Source organism: Hyperoodon ampullatus (assembly GCF_949752795.1).
Source record: "Hyperoodon ampullatus genome assembly, chromosome: 18".
Taxonomy (NCBI): Eukaryota; Metazoa; Chordata; class Mammalia; order Artiodactyla; family Ziphiidae; genus Hyperoodon; species Hyperoodon ampullatus.
In genome coordinates this window covers 5,854,121-5,879,432 of record NC_136931.1, presented here as the reverse complement: position 1 = coordinate 5,879,432, position 25,312 = coordinate 5,854,121, and the positions used below count along the sequence as shown (strand labels likewise).

Here is a 25,312-nt window from a genome sequence, read left to right as displayed (position 1 = left end):
GGAGAATACAATTTGGTCCAAGTTTGAGCAAATACCCAATCCTGAAGCCATCTCTCTATGGCCAGAGAAATACGAGGCCAGAGAAACAGGTTTGGTTTGGCCAGAAGCACATCCCCGTGGGAATGGGAGTGGGAGTGGAGGGCTGTCATAACAGGATGATTGTGGCACTAGCTGTGTGTCATGGGGCAGGTGGGAGGGCTAATCCCAGAAGGGGCTGGGGAGCCTGCTAGCTAAATAAATCTAGCACTACCCTCCTTCACTATACTTATACCAAAGTCAAATTGCATATACAGCTCTAGAGTTTCACATAAAGGGATCTCAGGGTTGGGGGATGGATCCCAGCATTTCATTCAATTTTAATTCAATTTAGCCAGCATGTTCTGACCACATGTCCCCACACAGTACTAAGTTCTTCTAGATGATAAAAGGATGACTACTGCGTTCACTGTGCCTCAAGGAGGCTGTTCATTAGGGGGGGTCTTCTTAGATTATAAGGATTGATCAATTCACATGTCTCCCTTTGATGCTAACTAAGACAAAGGAGAAATAGCCCGAAGTGTTAACACTCCGTCTCTTGAATTGAGTTATTCTTCCAAGGCAATAAAATTTGAAGATTGCAATTAGTTAACCATTATGAAGACAAATCTTCACATATTTCTCTCACTGTGGTGACATTTAAAATGCTTCTTGCTCTACCAGATAGTCAATTGGATTTTTTTTCCATCTTCTCATAATGGCTAATTGCTAAGCAATTGATTGAATCCCCTTTTGTTATCACGTAATTACTAAGCTTGCTGAAACAACTGTCTTGGCCATTTCTTAGTCTGCTCATTTTGGTCACCTCAAGGGCAGGTTTGGGGAGGACTGTCCTTATTTGGTTAATCTCGTTGCAAATTATCGATCTGATTGCTTAATATAGTGATTCAGAGCAAAAATTTAATGGGCAGAAAGGCTTAAGTGAGCCTCAGGGAAAGTTTCTTAACCTAAGCCTCAGTTTTTTTGGCCTGTAAGATGGAGATAATGTGTCTACCTCATAAAAGTTTGGGGAGGGTCACACGAGATAACACATGTTAAGTATTTAGCACTGCTGGGACATAAGCATGTAATAGAAAGTGTTTATTTCATCTAGGCTGCTGCTGATACATACTTATAGGAACTTGGCAAAAATTCTTAACCATCTTGTGCCTCAGCTTCCCATTCTGTAAAATGGGGGTAATAAAGCCACCTACCTTGTGGAGTTTATTTGATGACAAAAAGAGACAGAAAAGCATATTGGATTAATGTGATAATCAAAAGAGATGGTAAAGGCACCTAAAGCATTGAGCCCGACACCAACCAGTACTGACGCCTTGGTCGCTATTGTATTATTTTCAGCACCTGGCACGGTACAGGCCCAGGTGAGAACCCTTCGTCTTGCTCCTGAACCTTTGGAAACACTTTGTAAATGCAGGTCGGAAGCTGCTTCTGTATATGCAGTGTTCCTCCTCCGCAGACTCACAGTATCCAACGGGGAACCACTAAGTGCCAGTTACATGCCAGGGCTGGTTTGTGGGTTCATCTCCGTGGAGAATGTGGGGAAAATAGAGAATACAGGGTCTTCTTCCTCAAGCTGTTTGGAGTTGTGGCCTTTAGAAGAATTATTGCTCAGTGCCTTTTTGACATTTCCGGCTATTATCACAAGATGAAATCTTGCTTATGGTGCTCTGTGTGATTCCCATCCCTCTCTCCACATAAAAAGAACAGCATGCTCTGAGAAAAGTTATTTCCCCAGAACCGTAGCCAAAGAAGAAATGTAGAAGAGGGCCCTGGCAGGACCGGTGTTTCCCTGGGTAATTGCATGGACATAGATTTGGCTGCTCTGCCTTGCTGCCTTTAGCAGGGAGCTTGAAATGTGCTCCTCAGTGGGTATTTGCCTGGTGTGTCACCTGAGCACTCCCCAAGGCAGTAAATTCCGAGAGGCTGATGGAATTTTCATTTCTGGGTGGCCCCACATGTGTACACCAATGCACGGTTGCCCTGCCAGTGCCCAGTGAGTGGGCAAGATGAGAATTGCATTAAACACAGAGGAAACAATGCATCTAAAAGATGAAGGTCTGATTTTCTGTGCAGAGTTTAAATGGTACATGTGTCTTCACAAAGAACACAGAAACCACTTCTCTTAAAGAGAAGAAAGAACGGAACTGGGCTTCCCTGGTGGCGCAGTGGTTGAGAGTCCGCCTGCCGACGCAGGGGACACAGGTTCGTGCCCCGGTCTGGGAAGATCCCACATGCAGCAGAGCGGCTGGGCCCGTGAGCCATGGCCGCTGAGCCCGCGCATCCGGAGCCTGTGCTCCGCAACAGGAGAGGCCACAACAGTGAGAGGCCCGCGTACCACCAAAAAAAAAAAAAAAAAAAAAGGCACTATGTACTTGGGCTTTGTAGAGGGAGATCTGGCCAAAATGGAGACGTCCATAGGGGGTGTATGTGTTGGAAGGCACATACCTAGCCACCTGGATCACCTAGTGAGTGCAGGTGCTTCTGCCCTGATGGGTGGCACTGTGAATTGGAGAATTGTCAACAGACAGGTAATTGTGGAAGCTATGCTTGAGGAAAGGCAGCAGCATAGCCGTGATAATAGTTACCTTGCTAAGCGATGTTGAGTCAACCCAGGTGCCAGCTCTTTACCTGCATTATCTCATTTTCATCTTTGAAGCAAACCTCCAGGTGGAGATTACCCCCATTTTACAGTGGAGAGAGCTGAGGGCTAGAGAGATTTTGTAGCATGTTCTCTGACACACAGATAATTAAATGGCTGAGCAAGAACTTGAACCCCAGCTCTGCATGCCAGTTGTACACTCTGACCCTGCTCCCTGGGTACAGGACAAGGATTGTTTGTATTTCCCTCTTCCCCACTGGAGAAGGGGGGCTCTATTCTTGTGGAGGAGACCCCAATTCTCTGCAGGATGGATAGTAAGAGACTACATCCTCAGTGGAAGCAAGGTGGGTCTCCTTGAGACCCTTTCCCACAACCTCTGAACTCCATTCATTTTTGCAAGAGTGACATTCAAAAGCAGAGAACCTGAGGGCGCCTGTTTTGGCAGTTCATGGATTTCTTGCTGTACCTGCTCTTCTAACTCAAAGCACTGCCTTCTGTTCTGTCTCCCTCTGCATCTCCATCAAGGAGTGGTAGAAAAAAAAACTCAACCTGGCCTCAGACCAGCCTCACTTTGATTGACAGCTTTTCTTGGAAAGTTCGCTCCAGCTTTTTAGTTCCATTGTGTGCTCTATGAAATGGGGCTAATGATGCCTCTTTAGATTATGAAAATTCATATGTAAGAGAAGCCCTTGCTAAGGTGCCTGTTTGAAAGCAGACACTTAACTAATGTCAACTTCTCCTCCTCCTTGCCCCGCTGCCACAGTGGAGAGGGAACATTGAATATTTCCATTAGAAAAGCTGCCATTCACACATGGGACTTTTTTTCCTGCATCCCAGTGTTTATAGTTTGAGGAATTCTCCACATTACAATCCTCAAGGACGCCTGATCCCAACATTTGCGTGTTTGAAGACTGGTTTTTCAAAGAAAGCCCAGGGTGGCCTTGGGCTTTCTTTTCTTCTGCTGCATCCATGCAGGATACACGTAAGGATTTAAGTGCATCCTGACATGGCTTCAGGAGTCACCTGTGTCCTGAGTCCTCAGAAGGAGAACCTGGGCTTTTAAGACTCACAATGTGAGGCTGATCATGCTTGCTGTTAGCAGTGCAGATCCAGCACAGTTTTAAAAGCAAAGTGACTGCATAAAAAGAAAAAACACATGGTTTTCCTGTCTCTCCATGGAACCTCTACTTCCATTAGAGAAAAAGGAGAAAACCCGATTAGGAAGGATAAAAGCATAAATGGAACTGTGTCAGCCCTCCCGAGGTGTCATCAGTTACTCTACAGGCAGATGTTTCTCACCTCCCACTCAGGGCGTCTCCTGTAACAGCCATTTTCATGGCCAAAACAATAAGGAGATAGATTAGGCTGGTCAATTTGTCCCTTTCCCTTTTCATGGGTAAAAAGAAAGTGACTTAACTAAACCTTTTTTCTTTAGGATGAAAAGAGACTCTAAAAAACATTTTAGTAGCAAACAGCTGTCCTAAAGTAGGTGAAACAGGAATTGATTTTCCTTACCTGCCTTCGCTGGATGTTGAGGGGATTACCTGAGAGCAGGTGTGTGGCACCACTTTGAAGAGTTGGGCCAGGTGTTATTACACTCAACATCATTCTGGGAGGCATGATTGCTACATGATTTGCCAATTCTACAATGTCCCTTTTCCTCATTGATGGGTACCTTTCCTACCTTGACATTCAAACGCATAACGAAATGAAATTTTAAAGCTAATGGTAATGTTTTTCACATATAGGTAAACATATGTAAAAGAATAGCCAAATAGAAATAACTGTAAGATATTCTTCCCCTTTATTTGAGTAATGCCACTTCTGGGAATCTATCCTAAGGAAATACTCCAAAATGCAGAGAATTTTCTTCTTTTGCAAGATATTCTTGGTAGCTTCATTCATATTATTCATAATTGAAAAGAATCAAATGCCCATTATTAACGAATTGGTTGTTAAATGATGTATGTATTTTAAGATATTGGGTAGCCATTAAAAAGGAGTTAGTAATAATAGGGAAAATGCTCATGGTATCATATGTTAAAAAAAATAAAGATATGTTTATGTTTTAATGCAGTTGGTATAAAAAAACCCAGCAAGGTTTTCTATAGGCAGAGACAAGCTTATTCTGAAATATATGTGGAAAGGCACAGGCCCCAGGAGAGCTAAGCAATCTTGAAAAAGATGAGTAAAGTGGGAGGAATCACTCTACCCATTGTTAAGACTATGTATGTAGCCATAGTAATCAAGACAATGTGGTACAGCAGAGAAAAAGACACATAGGTTGATGGAACAGAATAGAGAACCAGGAATGAGATCACCCGGTTTTCCCCACCGATTCTCGCTAAAGATTCAAAAGCAATTCAGTGGAGGAAAGTTAGCTCCTTCAGCAAATGGTGCTGGCGCTATTGGACACAGGTAGGCAAAAGATGAACCTCAATTTAAGCCTCATGCCTTAAATAAAAGTTAACTGTAAAGGGATCATGGATGTAAATGTAAAATGTAAAACTATTAAATCTTCAGGAAAAAACTGGGAGGAAATCTTAGGGATTCAGGGCCAGGCAAAGAGTTCGTAGACTTGACACAAAGGGCAAGATTCCTAAAAGGAAAATTTGACAAATTGAACCTTATCAAAATTTAAAACTTTTGGCCTATGAAAAGATAAGCTATAAACTAAAAGAAAATATTTACAAACTGCATATCTGACAAAAGATTAGCATCTAGAATATATAAAGGACTCTCAAAATTCAACAGCAAAATTCCCAATCATCCTAATTAGAAAATGGGCAAAAGACATGAACAGACATTTCACCAAAGAGGATATACAGATGGCACATAGGCACGTGGGAGGATAGTCTACCTCATTAACCATGAAGGAAATGCAAATTAAAACTACAATGAGCTATCAGTACACATCTTCTAGAATGGATTAAAAAAAAAAAAAAAAGGGCTTCCCTGGTGGCACAGTGGTTGAGAGTCCGCCTGCCGATGCAGGGGACACGGGTTTGTGCCCTGGTCCGGGAAGATCCCACATGCCGCGGAGTGGCTGGGCCCGTGAGCCATGGCCGCTGAGCCTGCACGTCCAGAGCCTGTGCTCCACAACGGGAGAGGCCCGCGTACCGCAAAAAAAAAAAAAAGTAACTACAACACATTCTGGTGAGGATGCAAGAAACGGGAACATTCAGACACTGCTGATGGGGATGTGAAATGGTACAGCCACACTGGAAACCAGCTTGGCAGTTTGTTGTAAAACATGCAATTACCATAGGACACAACAGTTGCACTCCTGGACATTTATCCAGAGAAATGAATACTTAGGTTCATATAAAAACCTGTCCACACATGTTTATAGCAGCTCATAGCAGCTTTGTTCATAACTGCCAGAAACTGCAAAGAACCCAGACGTCCTTCAACAGGTGAATGGTTAAACTATGGTCCATATGTTGATCCATGGAACACCACTCAGCAATAAAATTAATGAATTACTGATACACAACAACAACTTGGAAGAATCTCCAGAGAATCATGCTGAGTGAAAAAGATCAATCCCAAACATTACGTAGAGAATGAATTCATTTATATGATATTTTGTAAATGACAAAATTACAGAAACAGAGAACAGATTAGTGGTTGCAGGATCTAGGGATATGGGGGAGAGGTGGGCATGGTTATAAAACATCAACGGGGGTCCCTGCGGTGATGGACTGTTTTGTAGCTTAATGGTGGTGATGGATACACAAACCTACACATGTGACAAAATGACATAAAACTAAATGAACACACCCACACAAATGACTGCAAATAAAATGGAGCTCTAATAAGATCACTGAATTGCATCAATGTCAATATCCTGATTGTGCTATTGTACTGTAGTTTTATGAAATGGTACCACTGGGGGAAACAGGGTAAAGGGTATTTCTTGCAACTGCATGTGAATCTACAATTATCCCAAAGTAAAAAATATTTAAGTAAAATATATTTATGCAGTTGTATGCATTTAAAAGACGGAAGGGAATCATTGATATGTTAAAATAATTGTAACTATCCAGGGGGACGTCATCATCGAACATCTGTTTTTCTACCTTTTACCTTGGTTTTTCTTTCCAGCTTTTTCATAGTGTACATGTTAGTTTTATAAAGAGGAATAAGACAGACCTGATTTTTCATTGAAAAAAAAGTTCATTGCCAAGTACAATTTACAGTAATTTTTTTAGTTTATTCTGAAACAGTCTCCTTACTCCTTCTTCCCTTAAACCCTGAGTATAAAGATAGATCAGTCCCACATACACACACTGCATACATACACCACACGCACAGACATAAAATTTTGACCTCAAGAATAAATAGGTTGGGACTCAGTGTTCAAAGCTTCACATTGACAATTTGCAGCTAAAGATGTAATGAACTGTTGTCAGCCTTGATGGACATTTGACCTGGATGGAGCGGGGTAGGGGGCGGATGAAGTTGGATGCCTCACTGTAGTTTCTACTTACGATTCATAGCCCAAGTCTGGTGTAGAGATAGAAGGTGCATCTTGATGGATAATAAAAGAGTAAAGACTTAGATGAAGAAAATAATGAGAGAGGAACTATTTAGCAACATGTTTTACCCTTTCCACCCCACTGTGTGGCCTCCATCCTTTGGGGCAGACATAATTTGAAAGCCCAGAGCATATGATTGGTAGTAATCACATAAATGCATAGTATGGGAACAGGGCTCAGGAACCTATAAAAGTTTCACCTCTGCTTCCCCTTAGGGGAGGTATCTAACCAGTATTAATATTTTAGAAATACTAGAAGGTAGAAGAGGAGCCATTATTCATGACTAGCACCTCCATGGTATGAAAATTAAATAATGGATTTTTTTTTTTTTTTTTTGCGGTACACGGGCCTCTCACTGTTGTGGCCTCTCCCGTTGCGGAGCACAGGCTCCGGATGCGCAGGCTCAGCGGCCATGGCTCACGGGCCCAGCCGCTCCGCGGCATGTGGGATCTTCCCGGACTGGGGCATGAGCCCATGTCCCCTGCATCGGCAGGCGGACTCTCAACCACTGCGCCACCAGGGAAGCCCCTGGATTTTTTTTTAAGAAAGAGTTGCTAGAGTTGTGGAACTATAAAAAATATTCCTCTCTTGGGGATGTTGCATTTTTTTGCTTTTATCTTCTCCTCTTGAGAACATTATGATTTACTTCTATGATAAGCTTATAACAACTAAGGAACTTGGAAGGAGGGATGAGCTAGGCTGGGAGGGAGGGGGGTTAAGGCAGCTGACAAATGAGCCTGGGTACATTTGTTTGGCTTCAAGTCAGAAAGCCCCAGGACTGTGCAGACATTCATTTTCCATCGTGTAGCATGTGCACCTGCACAGATGGGCCGGGGCCCTGGGCCCTGTAACAGGGAGCACCCACTGTGCCACGTGGCGTGGGGTCTGAGCAGGCTGGTCTGTTGAACAGGAGCCCTCCAAAGAAGGCCTTTCATAATCCAGTCCCAGCCTTGGAACAACCAGCCTTGCTCCTTATGGAGGCATCTGGCTGAGCCATGAGAAACCGAGCAGCCAGGAGTTGGTGTCAGACCAACACCCAGAGTTCTGGAATAACTCAGCTGGGCTCAGAAGTTTCCATGTCCCGTCCTGTCCCCAAGCCAGCTGTGTACCTTGTTGGACAATTGACTTCACCTCACTGAGTCTCACTTTCCCCATCTTTAAAACAGAAATAATAGTTACCTCCCTGGTAGAATGCACATAAAGCTCTAGCATGGTACCTGACATTTATAAGACCTCAGTGAAAGCAGTTATTACCTAGGATACAACTTGAAGGTTTTTAAAAATACTCTTAATTATTAAAATTAGTAATTTATTTTATAATTCTATAATTATTATAATTATTAAAAGTCATGCCGATATTGACATGGTGTTGTGGTTAGGTGTATTCAGATGATAATTGTTGACATTGATTGAGTGCCTACTGTGTGCCAGCCATAGTACTGTCTACTCACCAGAACCTCAGGGACGTGGGTCTATTGTCCTCATTTAGCTGAAGAGGGAACTGATGCTCACATGGGTGAATAGATTTGCTCAAGGTCAAAATCCAAGGACACATTAGAGCCAGAGTTCAAACTGACCCAGAAGCCATTTTCTAAACCATTGCACCACAGAGGGAGGAATGATAGATACTGCACAGCACCTAGAGAAATGGAGGCCCAGGGAATGAAAGAGAACCCTTGTCCAGCCAGTGGGTAGAAAGTGGCTGAGCTGGTTTTAAACAGAGATCCCCAGATAGCGCCTCATCCCTCGCCTGCCTCACAGGGTGCTGATCCCCACATGCTCAGAGCTGCTCCAAGTTCAGACTCAAGTAATCACAGCAGCTGGGAGTAAGAAACAACCTCAGAGTCTGTCTGATATTGATCACCTCGCCACCTTCTTCGCCAGGTGGGGTGTGAGCTTGGACACGCAGTGGCAGCCTTCTCCACCACCAGTCTGCCCACGCCATCAGCTAAAGCTCTTTAACCTCTGGATGTTTTCCTTCATTTGAGCTGAAATCTGTCTGTTCTGTATCTTGGCTTTTTCAAAAGAACAAAGTGAAACCAGTCTCTTCTGCGGGTATTTAGGTGATGCCCCAAACTGTGCCTCCTGCCACCATCTTTCTACATTTCCAATCACTTAAGGGGCTCCACTGTGTTCATCTTCTGTAGAACAGACCACCTGGCTTCTCTCTCAGATACGTGCTTCCTCATGGCTCCCTACCTCACATGTATCCCTGGGATAGAACACTGCACACAACATGATCTGTTTAGGAATTGTCACCCACAGGGCAGTAATTGGGCAGTTGTGTTGACCCATGGCTGGTTAGAGGATTTGTTGTCATGACTTGAGAGGATCCTGAAGCCCATACACAGCCCCCACCAAGAGCTTTCCATTTGTTGTGCCTCTTCTGAAATGCTTTGCCAAAGCCTTCATTGACTCAGTTTGAATGATCCTCTCTTGTTGGGCTTCCCTTGGAAAATCCATAGTTTAGGCAGCCGGAAGCTTCAGAAGAAGAAAGATCTTGACCTATGCTGATTCCATCACATCCATGGGCCTCTTAACTTTCAGGGAGCATGCTGCTCTATTCTTAAACGTGGATGTCTCATGGGGACCATTGAATTAGGAGGTGACACTATTCGGAGGATACCAGAGCACCCCTCAGAACTCAAGCCCAAGAAGCAGAGATGGTCCTTACCAGAAATTGATAAGCCATTTTGAAACCAAAGTAGCTGTGCAGGTTCACTAATTTATGAACTTTTATCATTTTCTTTTCTCTCTGACCACACAGTCTCTCATTTCAGCATCCCTTTACATAACTTCTTTATTTATTGCAAAGTATTTAAATGTCTATTATTCGCCATGCACTGTTCACAGCAACAAACAAAAGTCCCTGATACCTTGGAGCATATATTTTAATGGTAAAGGAAGATAAAAAACAGATAACTATGTCAGGTGATGATTCCGTGAGGAAAAACAAAATGGTTATAGAGGATGATGTTGGAGGGGAGACTTTTTTTTGAATAAGGTGGTCAGGGAAGTCCTCTCTGAAGAGATCAATGTAATTAAAGAATTGAGAGACAATGATGAAATGAGCCATACAGGTATCCATTTAGTAGCATCCTGGTGAATTAAAGCCATTCACCAGACACCACTGGGAAAGGGGACTGTGATATTTTGGTCTAAGAGTGTAATTTGGAGACCAATGCTGGGGCATAAGATTAAGTCATGTTGCAGTGGATCATTTATCAGATGCAGGGTGGTAACACATGCCATGCTTGAGCCTGATGTGGCTTCACATACACACAAGTATTCATTACTCTCTTTTTTAATTTTCCAAGTAGACTATTTTCTTTGTCAAGGTCTGCACTTATGGCCCAGTTGGGTCTCCCCAAGATGGTAGACTCAGCTTTCAAGCTGATAAGACTTTAAGGGTCCACAGCCTTCAGCCAACTGAGTCAGTCTCTTCTTGTCCCAATCCCAGGATCCACAAAGAGATGATCAGGTTGGCCAGGCTCTGCTTTTGTATAACAGCCTATGGGTCAGAAGAAGGTAAGCCCAGGGCTGAAACAGCAGTGGACCCAAGCATGGCACTTTGCGGGAAATGACAGCAAAACAGGATTGGGGGATGTGTGTGGCCTCAGCGACATTTGAGGCTGAAGGCAAAGGCAGGTTATAAAGAGCCTTGAATGCGTTTCTGGGGGAGCATGATTTTTCCCTGAAAGTGATGGTGTAGGGGGGCCCTTGAAAGGTTTTAATCAGGTGTAATCCGATTGTGAGAGAGAGTAGGTGCTTCAGGGGATGAGGCACTTCAAAGCCTCACACAGGTTCTAGCCGAGGCACATGCAAAGCAGAATAGAATGTCAGGCTTTCAGTGGAAAATGATTGAAATTGTATTTATGTTTGCTTGTGTTTCCAAGCGTCAGACTTAACATTAAAATTTGTCCTGAATTATAAGAATAACAAGAATAAGCATTGAAATTCTCAGTGAAAGGGCAGCCAACACGCATTTCCAGGGAGAAATTGTTCGATTGTTCGTGTTTATTACTTCCAAATGGGAATAGCCCCAGGTTCATAATGCTGATTTTGTTACACTGCTTTCTCTGAACTGTGGTTCAGATGAGTGCATAAATATTTGGTTTAATATTTCTTTGGGAACCGTAAAAATCTGAACTGATGGAAGGGAGAGGAGCAGAGCAGTGGCCAGGAAGGAAAGTTCGGCAAGTTAGTAAGAGATTAAGTATGTGTATTTCAACAGTGCCCAAGGGCGTGATTAATTTATTATCCTTTTACATGGCAGAAGGCATGCAAAACCCCCCAAACTGCACCGTTACTATGCCAAAGCTCAGAGAGTGTGAGAAGGTAAAGATGTTCCTGCTGGGAACTTGATGTACAGAGGAAATGGGTGACCCCTTGGGTACATATAAATCTGGAAATTGAGACTTGGAAGTCCTTAATCTTGGCTCTGCCTAAGATGAGTATCTCTGCTCCTAGTCTTCACAGGGTGGGTGTGTCAGCAGGAGTCCAGACCAGGAACACTTTCAACAGTGCCAGGTTCCAGTGCTTTGTTGATTCTACTCCTGGGGCACTCCCACACAACCCAGCAGACTTTGATCAGGTGGCCATGTGGAGCGGGGGTTAAGGCCATGGGCTCTGGATACTTGGATTCAAATGCAAGGCCATTATGTAACTGACTTTGGTAAGGTGTTTGTGACTCAGTTTCTTTCTTTGTAAAGTGGGGATTAACATCAGTACTTACCCCCATAGAATTGTGGTAAGGATTAAATGAACTTATGTATGTAAGATGCTTAGAATAGTGTGTGGCAGAGTCTTATTTTTCAATAAATGGTAGCCTCTGTCATAGTCATCATCATCACCACCGTTTAATAATCATAAAAATAACAATTGCCTTACATTATTGAGTAGGTTTATGTACTGATGCATTAGGTATCTCTCAGATCACTTATCCACAGTAACCCTTTTAGGATAGGCATTATTTCCCTCATTTGGCAGAGGATGGGAATGAGGTTCAGAGAGGCCACATGACTCCCAGTGTGTCCACATTGTTAGTGAGCTCCAAGCTGCAAACCCTAAGTGTCCTAAGCACTCTGTGCATTAGTCAGGATAGGTTAGGTTCAGTGGTGGTAATAAGCAACTCCCATTTCAGTTGATCAAAGTAAAAAATCAAAAAAAAAAAGTTTTAACCGAGCTCCATGTCCATTGAGGGGTTAGGTAGGGGCTCTGCACCTTGTCATTTTTCTTTCTTTGGGATCTAGGTTGATGAAGTCACCACTATTTGGAACATAGCTCGTCACCTTGGAGAGGGCAAAAAGAACCTGGCTAAGCACATCATAGCTCTTAAAGCTTTTACTCAAAATTAGCTGAAGTTACACATGTCACTTTCACTCACACTTCATTGGCTAAAGCAAGTCCCCGTTCCTGAAGAGCCAGAATATTAAAGAACAGCCTCAGTGACTACTTCCCACTACCATACATCTGATTCATAAGTAGAAGAGACAACAGGTATAGAAAATCTAGACTTTTCACTATGGGTTCCAAGGGACCATCTTTTGTGTGTGTGTGTGTGTGTGTGTGTGTGTGTATGTATCCGTTATTTATTTGTCTGGTTTTTTTTTTTACAACTTTATTGGAGTATAATTGCTTCACAATGGTGTATTAGTTTCTGCTTTATAACAAAGTGAATCAGTTATACATATACATCTGTTGCCATATCCCTTCCCTCTTGCGTCTCCCTCCCTCCCACCCTCCCTATCCCACCCCTCCAGGCGGTCACAAAGCACTGAGCTGATCTCCCTGTGCTATGCGGCTGCTTCCCACTAGCTATCTATTTTACGTTTGGTAGTGTATATATGTCCATGCCTCTCTCTCGCTTTGTCACAGCTTACCCTTCCCCCTCCCCATATCCTCAAGTCCATTCTCAAGTAGGTCTGTGTCTTTATTCCTGTTTCACCCCTAGGTTCTTCATGTCATTTTTTTTTCTTAAACTCCATATATATGTGTTAGCATACGGTATTTGTCTTTCTCTTTCTGACTTACTTCACTCTGTATGACAGACTCTAGGTCTATCCACCTCATTACAAATAGCTCAATTTCGTTTCTTTTTATGGCTGAGTAATATTCCATTGTATATATGTGCCACATCTTCTTTATCCATTCGTCCAATGATGGACACTTAGGTTGTTTCCATCTCCGGGCTATTGTAAATAGAGCTGCAATGAACATTTTGGTACATGACTCTTTTTGAATTATGGTTTTCTCAGGGTATATGCCCAGTAATGGGATTGCTGGGTCATATGGTAGTTCTATTTGTAGTTTTTTAAGGAACGTCCATACTGTTCTCCATAGTGGCTGTACCAATTCACATTCCCACCAGCAGTGCAAGAGTGTTCCCTTTTCTCCACACCCTCTCCAGCATTTATTGTTTCTAGATTTTTTGATGATGGCCATTCTGACTGGTGTGAGATGATATCTCATTGTAGTTTTGATTTGTATTTCTCTAATGATTAATGATGTTGAGCATTCTTTCACGTGTCTGTTGGCAGTCTGTATATCTTCTTTGGAGAAATGTCTGTTTAGGTCTTCTGCCCATTTTTGGATTGGTTTGTTTGTTTTTTTGCTGTTGAGCTGCATGAGCTGCTTATAAATTTTGGAGATTAATCCTTTGTCAGTTGCTTCATTTGCAAATATTTTCTCCCATTCTGAGGGTTGTCTTTTGGTCTTGTTTATGGTTTCCTTTGCTGTGCAAAAGCTTTTAAGTTTCATTAGGTCCCATTTGTTTATTTTTGTTTTTATTTCCATTTCTCTAGGAGGAGGGTCAAAAAGGATCTTGCTGTGATTTATGTCATAGAGTGTTCTGCCTATGTTTTCCTCTAAGAGTTTGATAGTTTCTGGCCTTCCATTTAGGTCTTTAATCCATTTTGAGCTTATTTTTGTGTATGGTGTTAGGGACCAAGGGACCATCTTGATTTTTGGTAGAACCACAAGAGGCAAAGTCAGGGGGCCCAATGAGCAGGGGGGTGAAACTCACAGTCTGCATTAAGAAACCAGAAACTCAGGAAGTGATACATAAGAATCCCAGTTATTCTGTTGGACAATAAAGAGATGCAGAAGTGTGATACTGATGGGCAGTGAATGGACTTTGGGCCCAGACAAGTAAGGCACAATGACTGAATGACCCAAAGATGACTTCTTTTTCTGGTCTGCTGTGACCTCTTTGAGCACATCTCCCATGTCGCGTAATGTGGGCTTCATAGAATATACTGAACTGCGGGCCCTTGAACACTCTGGAACTCGTGAATCGTCAGTAAATATATTGAAAAGAAGAGAAGAAGTTAGAGGGAGATAATATGTTAGAGGAAATTATACTCAAGAAGGAAACATCTTATTAAAATCATGGGAGAGAAACAGACCATCAGGCTGAGTGAATGGTGGTGTCAGTTTGGAATACACTAACAAATATAAACCGAGTTCCCTCAGTAAGAGCAGCATTGTGCCAATTATGTATGTAAATATGTGTATTTAAATATACATATTGGTCCTTTTGTGGCTGGCTTATTTCACTTAACATGATGTCTTCATCCATATGGTAGCATGTGTTAGAATTTCCTTCACTTTTAAGGCTGAATAATAATATTCCATTTTATGCCTGTACCACATTTTGTTCATCCATTTACCCATTGTTGGACACTTGGGTTCCTTACACTTTTTGGCTATTGTGAATAATGCTGCAGAATACTCATTCTTTCCATGTGTCAATGGATCATTTAGTAAAGATGATATTGCACTTGGCCGTGAATAAATTTTTAAAAAACTCGCAAGAGTAGAAATTTCATAAGCCACGTTATTCTATGACAAGTTGGAAATAAATAATTAAAATGTTAGAAATACTTGTAAATTAAGAAATACTCTCATAAAAAAAAATTCTAGGGCTTCCCTGGTGGCGCAGTGGTTGAGAGTCCGCCTGCCGATGCAGGGGACACGGGTTCGTGCCCCGGTCCGGGAAGATCCCACATGCCGCGGAGTGGAGCGGCTGGGCCCGTGAGCCATGGCCGCTGAGCCTGCGCGTCCGGAGCCTGTGCTCCGCAACGGGAGAGGCCACAACAGTGAGAGGCCCGCGTACCGCAAAAAAAAAAAAAATTCTATAGCCTACAGAAAGTAACCACAAAATTATAACTATCAGAAAATAGTGCAAAAAAACCCACCAATTAAACACTGAATCCTATGGAACTCAGCTTAAGCTGTGCTTAGGCATAATCTTAAGTGCCTTTCTTATAGAAGAAGGGAAACAAAGCTGGTGCAATGATAGTGCTGATGAAGGGTAAGTGTAGTGTATTCAGATTTCCTCCCCCCATCATGTGTTACTGGAGTTTGATTTTCCTTCCCAAGTGCTCCATCCTGCCCTTAACCTTAGCACCCTCCATGGGAGGATGGAGACCATTTGAATTCGGTGGTGAACACAGCCAGCCCTGCTGGTATGAGAACCCCTGGTCTGTGCAGTTGGTCTCTAGCCATCCTCCTCCTCCGGTGGATTGCCAGAGTGTTGGTTCTGTGCTTCTCCACCAGGTATTTTGGAACTCTTGGCACTGGGTTTTCCTTAGTCCCCCTTGTTAATTTATAACCTACTGGTTGAAAGTTGTTGAGCAGCATGAGGGTGAGAGACGGGCATGGATCTAACAGCTGCCCAGACTGCTGAATGGCTAAGTGTCTTCAAGTTCAAAGGCATGTCAAAGACTAAACCACAGATGAGAATTAATTACTGCTTACAAATCACCTTAGAGAACCAACCTACCGATTAAAAAAAAAATGCCTTCTAATAACTATAGGTAAAGGCAATAAGTGGGTTTTTTCCTATTTAACATGAAGTAGAAAACAACTTCTAAATTAGCATATACACCAAGCTCCAGTAATTACTCTTACATGTTTTAAAAAAGTTGTTTTGGTTTTGAGTTTTTTGTTGTTTTTTAACTGTATAATAAGTAATATAGGCTCATTTTATGAAACCAAAAATATTCTAGAGCGAAGGAAAAAATATCATCCCTACCTCCATCCCCCAAAGACCTATACTATTCACATGTGATTTATTCCCTTTGGAAATGTGTGGGGGCGGCGGCTGATTATTTTCTGGTTTTTCATCCTTTCGATCATATTGCTTCTATACGTAGAATCTTTTATCCTTTGAAAATAAGTATCTCCTGATTTTCTAAATAGGTAGAATTAGAGCATTAATTTAGTTGGCTATGACAGGGCAGAAGTGCTAGGGTATTTGTGTTGGAGCTGCTTTGTGCAGCGAGCACAGTGTTTGCTTAGACAGAGGGTCTTCACACAAGGGAACCCTTTGCAGATGATAAGGATGGGGAAGCGTTCTAGGTCCCTTCATGACTCCTGGGCATTACCACTGCCTGGGAAGTTAACTTTGGGGATTTGTAAAAAGAGAAATGAGAAGATACTGAGGTTGCATAGGTAAAGTGACCACATTTAAAAAAAAACAAAAAAAGTACAACAGACTTTAATTTGTGAGTTTATGAAACATTTTGTGATCTTATAAAAACATGCAAACAAAGTTGCACTTTTTTTCAAAGCTTTAATCAGATGTCTTATATGTTCCAAACCCAGGAAATGTTAAAAGAATAAGAAATAAATAGCCCAAGGGACAATCACCACCCCCAACAAAGAGGCCATCTGCTCTCTGTACCTTAATGGACCTCAGTGGTGAGCAGGGCTAGACCCCGACGATGAGGTGGTCTCCCCGGAGCAGGGCAGAGGGTCAGGAGAAGCTCCAGTGAGTAGGCAATCCCTGGTGCCGAGTCCAGGAAGACCAGGAGGGGCTCTAGCAGACAGGACGGGGGGATAGGAGTCCAGCTGACCTAGGTCAGAAGCAGGTGGAGGCCCATCAAGGAGGGCCCTGGGGGAATTTCATCTGGGAGCAATGGGGAAACATTGAAAGTTTTAATCTGAGAACTGCCTTGGCCAGATTTGTGTTTGCATTTTGGAATGACCGTTCCGGTTGCAATTAGGACGAGAAGGGAAAAGAGAGAATCAGAAACATGGAGGCCAGTTAGGAGACCACTGTAACATTCATTTACTTACTTGGTATGCAAATATTTGCTGAAAACTTACTGTGAGTGTTGTGTGTGTTCTTGGCCCTGACAACGTAACAGTCAAAACTCTCTAGTGGAGATCTGAGTTAAATTACAGGTACTGGAGATTGGCAGAGGACAGAGCTAGAAGTTCTTACAGTAAAGAGAATATACAGAACTTGGCGATTGTGGCATTTTGATGTATCAAATACATTTTCCATAGGGGAAAAAATGATGTCAGCACAACTAAGGAAATGTCTGAACCTACAGGGAAGCACTGTAATGGGCAATTAAAAACCACACTGACTGAATAAAGACACAGACCTACTAAAGAATGGACTTGAAGATACGAGGAGGGGGAAGGGTAAGCTGGAACAAAGTGAGAGAGTGGCATGGACATGTATACACTACCAAATGTAAAATAGATAGCTAGTGGGAAGCAGCCGCATAGCACAGGGAGATCAGCTCGGTGCTTTGTCACCACCTAGAGGGGTGGGATAGGGAGGGTGGGAGGGAGGGAGACACAAGAGGGAAGAGATATGGAGACATGTGTATGTATAACTGATTCACTTTGTTATAAAGCAGAAACTAACACACCATTGTAAAGAAATTATGCTCCAATAAAGATGTTTTTGAAAAATACCACACTGACTAAAGGTAATGTGGGGTTCTGGACTGGATTTTGGATCAGAAAAATGATAGAAGTAGAAAACTTGGTGAAACCTGAATACATAAAATCTGGAGGTTAGTTAGTTAATAGTCACGCATCAATGTTAATTTCTCATTTGTGACCAATGTTCCATGGTTATAAAAGATGTTAATATTAGGGAAAATTGGATGAAAGGTATATGGGAACTTTATACTATCTAGGCAGTGTTTCTATAAATGGAAGTTTACTCCTACCCCCAAAGTCTGTATCTGTCTATCTGTCTATTAGATATAAAATATACTTATATTACATAAATATAATAATATATAAAAATATTACATACTATATATATATATAACCTCCAACCACATTGAATAGAAAAATTATAGAATAATTTATACAAAATGGTCCTATTTATAAAAATGTAAAAACATTCAAAATTGTTATATATTCTGTGAGTCTGTATATATGTATATAAATTCATAGAATACCTTTAAAACACAATGCAACTTAGTATTGTTGGCTACCTGCAGCAGAGAATGGAGGTGGGAACGGGATTCAAGGGGGGACCCTGGCTTTGTCTGTAATACACCACACTCAAGTAGGAAGGAAGTAGGCAGTGAAAACACCCTTTGAAACTCAGACCAAGCATCACTTCTTGCTGCAAGCCTCTGTATTTCCTGCCCCTTGCTGGCTGCGGAGGACTCTGGTCCCACCTGAGCCATGCCACCGACACAACTGATGTTCCGGTCACCCCCATTGCTGCCTGGGAAGTGACTTTACCCAGGTATGCAGCAGGACTCCTGTGTGCTATTTACACGCCCTTCCCAGAGTGTCGGCACGCGGCATCCAAGTTCTTTCTCATCATTAGCTATTTTTTTTTCATTCGACTCAGAGAACAAGGAAGGAAAATCCCACTGTGAAAAGAAGTGTTGAATTACAAAGAATAATAGGAAAGACCAGCTAATTGTGAAGCCCTGCTATGTGGTATAGTGTGTGTTAACAGCTGCTGCAGTAGCAGGGACTCATGACAGGATTTGTTCTGGGCAGGAGTGCACTGGATTTCTTACATTCCATCACATTAAACACAAGAAAAGGATGATAGCCTTGGGGCCACAGCCATAGAGCAGCATTTGGACAAATCTTAGGAGTTTAACGTAGTATAATAAAGGTCATCTGGAAACCCACCTGACTTGCATGGAACAGCTTTGATGTGTGGCTGAGGCCACAGAGCTGTTGGGTAATTCCTGAATCTAAATTGAGCCAAGACTCCCATCTTTCCTGGGGAGAATGATCCCTACTCCCATGCTTTCTTCTCCAAGGTTCCTCCATGCCCTGGGGTGCCTTTGATACATACGGAAATATGGGACTTGGAGAAATACCAACTCTGCTTTACTGACGTTCTAGAAAACAGGCTTTTAAGAGTTCCTAATAGTGTTATATGTTTAAAATAGGTCTGGAAGGGAGGTAGCAAACAGACGCAGCCTTTTTTCCAGCAGAAGTCTCCCAATAGTAACGGTGGAAAACATCACCAATCATAATGAGCGTGGATGGCGCTGAAATCCATCTAAATCGGTGGTCCTCAACCCCGGGTGTGCATAGAATCATCCACGGAGCCTATTAAAGCACAGATTGCTAGACCCCACCACCAGGGTTTCTGATCCAGGGGGTCTGGGTGGAGACTGAGAATCTGCATTTCTGAAGAGCTCCCAGGTGATGCCCAGGCTGGTCCAGGGAACCATATCTTGAGACCACTTGTTGCAGGGAGAATGAGGCCCTTCACTTCCCTGTGCTGGCGGCCCTGTACGGCTCATCAGTCTGGGGGCACCGTGCCTGGTGTGGCTATGAGCGCTCCTTCAAAGCAGATGCAACGCTGAGGACCAGGAGGCAGGTTCAACTGATATGTTCAAAGCCAGGCCTTTAAAAACAAAATGTTGGGCTTCCCTGGTGGCGTAGTGGTTAAGAATCCGCCTGCCAATGCGGGGGACACGAGTTTGAGCCCTGGTCCGGGAAGATCCCACATGCCGTGGAGCAACTAAGCCCATGCGCCACAACTACTGAGCCTGCGCTCTAGAGCCCGTGAGCCACAGCTACTGAAGCTCGTGTGCCACAACTCCTGAAGCCTGTGCGCCTGGAGCCCGTGCTCCGCAACAAAAGAAGCCACCGCAGTGAGAAGCCCGTGCACCGCAACGAAGAGTAGCCCCCGCTCGCTGCAACTAGAGAAAACCCACATGCAGCAACAAAGACCCAACACAGACAAAAATAAATAAATAAAATAAATTTTAAAAAATGTTGAGAGAGAGAAGACTTGTGCACTGCTGAGCAGCAGTCTTGCTCCTTCCCCAGAGAATCAGTCATTTAAATCCAGCAACCAGCACTAATTAAACAGGGTTCTCGCCAAGACCCTGCTTCCATGAGGTCACGTGGTTCAAGATCTCTAAGAGAGAGAAAGGCAATGACACAGACCTGATCTTTACAGCAGGAGGAAAAGTTGCCCTGGGAGGATTTCTGAGTCTAGAATTCAGCTTTCCATGTTGAGTGGCAGGTAGAGGAATGGGAGGATGGCAGTGTTTGCCTCAAGAGAGCTTTCAGGACTGTCTCCCACTGTGTTTCTTCCAGAAGGTCTGGGGTGCTGTGCTCCCAGCCCTTTCAGAGCAGGGAAGGGTCAAGGAAGGAGAACAGATCACAGAAGCCTTCTCCTGACAGGTGCTTTCTAGTGGGTGTGGTCAGAAGTCCACTCTTAGGAAGCAGGACAGTTCCATAGCCTTTGTAGGTTTCCCATGTTCATTTCCCTTTAGTTAATATGGCCTTTGGAGAGGACTTGTCCCACGGGTGTGTGTAGGGGAGCAAAAGGAAGAGGTTTTAATCCATATTTGGGCTGAAGTGGTAAGAGCAAGAGGGGAGCGATGGTAAATGTGAAAGAGATGAAGAGGAACAGAGTTGGCTCAGGTGCCCCTTCCCACAGTAAGTCTGTTTCCAGGTCACTTCTGTCCTGAAACCAGAGACTTTTGTGAGTTTTGTTTCTAAAAAGGACATGTGTTCCCTTAGAAAGGGATTTTTTTATATTGTGGCTAAGATGTGTTTTATGCCTGGAGGTGTCAGTCTTACCCATTAACAACAATGGCATGATGTTGTTATTATTATCATTCTTACCTTAGTATTCTAATTGTTAGCTCTGATTTATTGAGACCCTTCTATGTGCCAGGAAGTGTACTTTGCACACAGTATCTCAACAAACTCTCAGCAACCCTGGGAAATAAGTGTCATTATCCCTATTTTATAGATAAGGAAATCGAGAGGCAAAGAATCACATTCAAGATCACAGGACTGATCGTCGGCCAAGCTAGGATTGAGACATGTTTGTCTAATCAGTGGGGCTCCTCATTAAACAGATATTGGTCTTGGTCCCTGCGGTATGCCGGGCACTTTGCTAGTCGTGGGACTCAGTGGTGAGCCCGATATGCTGAGGCTGTTGACCTCATGGAGCTTCCAAGCAGTGGGGCTAATGTCAGTTGGATTCAATCGAGTCAAGCAGTGACTAAAACTTCTGTTCATCAGAAGATACCACATACCTTATTTTTAGTCTTGCTTTGGATGATATTTTCTGTTAATTAAAAAAAATGCAAGCAGAGGTAACTGGTGTTTAATCAAAATTCTCAGTGTATTTTAATAAAGAATATTTTAAATCAGAAAAAAACTGTACTGCCCTATGGACTGCGTCATGCTCTTACTCCACTGGTCCTGGCAGAGGAGGCTTGCCATGAGGCTCATGCTGCCTTAGGCACCACTGCCACCTGGTGACACATGTCAGAATTGCAGGCATGGTGCCAACAGAAATGCCATCACCACACCTCTTCCTGATCCACCAGAAGGCACATTTCTGGTTCAGCCACCTAAATCCTCCAGGCTCAGTTGAGTATATTCCAATAGGTGCCTGTTTACTTGTAAATTGATGACAGCCAGATCAGTATTAGCTTTCTTTTATCTGTTGTTCTGAATGTCTATTGTGTTAGTGACCTTTATAGTGTTATAATCAAATTAATGTCTGCAGGTATTGATGATAAAGTGATATTAAATATACATGAATGCTTGTTAGAACTCTAGAACTAACCTATGCAAATTATGATTTTCTCTTTAGTTGGATACTTTCAGATGACATCAAAACATAACATAATTTGCCCCCTAATTACCTCTCAACCTCACCTCTCCTCAAACCATTCTGGAATTTTCGAGGCTTTCTCACCTGCCTGCTGCCTGTCTATGCTGTTCGCTCTGCCTGGAACTGCCTTCCTATATCTTTACCTTTTGAATTTATTCTTTAAATGTCAGATCAAGGCTGACCACCTATAGAGAATTCTCTTAAAGTGAATTCAACAATGACGGTGTTGCATAGCAGTGCCCCTAGGGAGATGGAAGATGGCTTCTGAATCCCATCCTTGTTTCTTTAATAACTGTGACCATGGCAAACTTGCGTAATCTCCCTGAGTCTCATTGATTTCATTCATTAAGTATGAATAATAATGTTCCCTGCCCCCAGCATTGTTGTCAGAGTTTTTTAAAGTGTGTGTAAAATTCCTTCTCAGCACCATGCCTAGTACCTGGTAGAAGCAAGGGCATAGGTGGCGCTGTTGATGACTACATACATGTAGATACCTAGAACCCTGGTTAATGCCTGCCTGGTATAGGACTGTCAAATGTTTTCCATTGCTTATTTGGTCTTACTTGCAGAAAAAAAAGCCTGTTTCCTGGGAGTTAAAAATAATATAAATGTCCAACCTTGAACTTCATGAAGTTACTTCCCTCTTAGATTCATCAATATACATCACCCCAGGGCTGGTAAGCTTCCCCGGCTGAAAGCCACAAAGATTTGCATATTAGGATGAAAGGTGTTAAATAGTGATGCTATTTTTGGTGATGCTGCTTTAGTCAAGTTCATCCAGCACCTCTGCGTTGGCATCTGTGATTAGTGGATTGGTCACCGAGGTGTGTTTGTACTGTGCTTTCTCTGTGTTTTCCAGCCAGAGTCTTAAGTGTCGCTCTGTTTCTCTGACCAGGTAGTCGATAGTGACAGACCGGAAGGGTCCAAGTTCCGGCTCACTGGAAAGGGAGTGGATCAAGAGCCTAAAGGAATTTTCAGAATCAATGAGAACACAGGTAGCGTCTCCGTGACACGGAACTTGGACAGAGAAACGATCGCTACCTACCAAGTGAGTACCCCTCCCCCCCAGTGCCCACCCCGCACGCAGAGATGTACCTTTCAAAGACTACTTCCCTCCCACTGAGCTCATTATTTCTGTGCTTCATCAAACCCGGGGCTGTGCGGCTTTAAGTGTGTCTCTGTGGAAGCCAAGTGGCATTGAACCCTGACAGAGCAGCAGTGGGGGCCCCTATCTCATCAACGGAGCCCCCCAGGTCTGCGCGAGACTTTGGGCACTAAAAACCAAGAAGGGGGACCCTGGGGGGATCTCAGAGGAGGTCAGAAACCCTACATTAACATTGGCTTTCCAGAAACCAGCTTGATAATGAAGAGCTGTAAAAAGCATAAACCCTTGGACCCGATCATTCTACTTTTAGAAAGCCATCTTAAGGAAATAGGGAGGAATTTAGTTAGATTTTTATACAATGATGTTATAGCAGGACACGATCCTTAAAATGGAAACAGTTGCTAAATATTCAGCAATATATAATGGTTAAATTATGGCACAATTTTGCAAGGAAGTTTTCTACACCATTTAAAATATTTTTCAAGAAGTTCTAGTTATATGGGAGATTTTCAAGATATTGAATGGAAACAGACACACCAACACATATGGTATCCTCATTACAGATGGAGTATTTACACATATCATGATGGGTATGTTTGTGAAGAAGCATGATAGAGGAAAAGTCAAAGTGTTGGTGGTTGTATTTGACGTTGTTGATTTTTTTTTCTGATTTTTCTACAATGTACTTGCTTCTCTTTTCTGTGGAGAAACAGAAGGCTATCTGTAGAAGGATAGTTTCAGAAGTTGACACCTGTTCAAGATTCAGAGACCAAAGTAGTTGCACACAGATATTGGGGTGAGCATTAAATCTCATATAGGCTCCAGGTCTGTCCTATCCCCTCTCTACGACACCCCCAAGAGTCCCATCTCACAGCCTCTGTTAAGGACCCAAGCCTCTGAGGGCAGTAAGCTCATTTTTCAAGAAATGGGACAGGATTCCCAGCCATTGTCGGGGCAAGCCCTCTGTGGGATGCAGGGCACTGAGCTGGAAGCAGGCACTTGGGAACAAGGCCCAGTCAACAGAGTTTGCTTTCCATCACCATTGCCCATCACATGCGCCTTTCCCTGGATTGGGCTCTGGGGGGTGGAGGCCAGTTTCTAGGAGTGGACTTGGCATCTCTGGTTTTCTTCGTCAAAACACCGTGTAAGAACATCCCAATCCCACTTCAACGAAATTACTTCCTCTTCCCTAAAAAAACCTCCATATTCTTCCTTTTCTGCAGACAGAGGGTGGAGGGGCATTGCATTGGAAAGTCAAGTGTTCTGGCTGGGAAATGGGTACCCTGGGTCTAGCCTCCTCTGTCACCATGAGATACTGACCTTGGGAAAACCAAGTAAGCACTGGTCCTCAGGATTCCACCCATAAAATGCAGATAACACTCGCCTAGCTACCAGCTGGATTGCTGTGAGTTTCCAGTGAGAAGATAGAAGAGGGCATTAGAGGCATTAAAATACTAGACAAATACAGGGCAGTGGGTGAGGAAAGGCCCATCCAGCCTCATGCTGAACGGTGTGTTCCAGGGTCCCGGGTCCTGGGAGGACCTCCCTCTCAGGAACTTTGCCAAAAGGCAGATGCTGTGAGCATCTGCAGGGGGTACCATCTGTCAGAGGATGCCAAAGGGTGACCAGTGTGCATCCTCAGCGAACCCCCGGCAGGGAATCTGGTTGTTGTAGAAATTGAATGCTGGCACCCTCAGAAGTTCCCAGGTCCAGCTGGACTTGACGGTGACCACAGGTGACCTGGCAGCTGTCAGTGTCCAGGTGCTGTGGATAAGCCAGCTGCAGACCATGGGTAGATGCCCTCTACTTTTTCCCTGCCTGTGATAGGAATATCTCTTAATTTTCAGACACAAGGAACTAAAGATATGATACATTTCATAATTTCATAGCATGGTGATTCAGACCCCTGGGTTAGCAAATTGCCATTCAAGTCTCAGCACTGCCGTTTACTGTGCTGTTTTTATCTTGGGCGACCCACTTACCCTCTCTGAGGATTTTTGATTCTCCTCCACAAAGTAGGGATAGTACCAGCATCTCTAAGGACTGTATAAAATGAAATAAAATTATTTTTGCAAATTCTTAGCACAATGCCCAGCACCTAGTGAGCATTCAGTAAATCAGAGCTGCTCTTATTCATTTTTCTGCTGAAA

At 43.2% G+C, this 25,312-nt stretch overlaps 1 protein-coding gene across 1 annotated transcript in view; it reads left to right on the top strand.

Moving 5' to 3' along the window:
- The window catches only part of CDH13 (cadherin 13), a gene marked incomplete at both ends in the record, with an annotated part of 1,025,013 nt that overhangs the window by 511,354 nt on the left and 488,347 nt on the right, over positions 1 to 25,312 (top strand). The window contains one exon of the mRNA XM_079724018.1: positions 22,953 to 23,105. Coding sequence (XP_079580144.1) covers positions 22,953 to 23,105 — 153 coding nt within the window. The remainder of the gene's footprint in view (positions 1 to 22,952; positions 23,106 to 25,312) is intronic.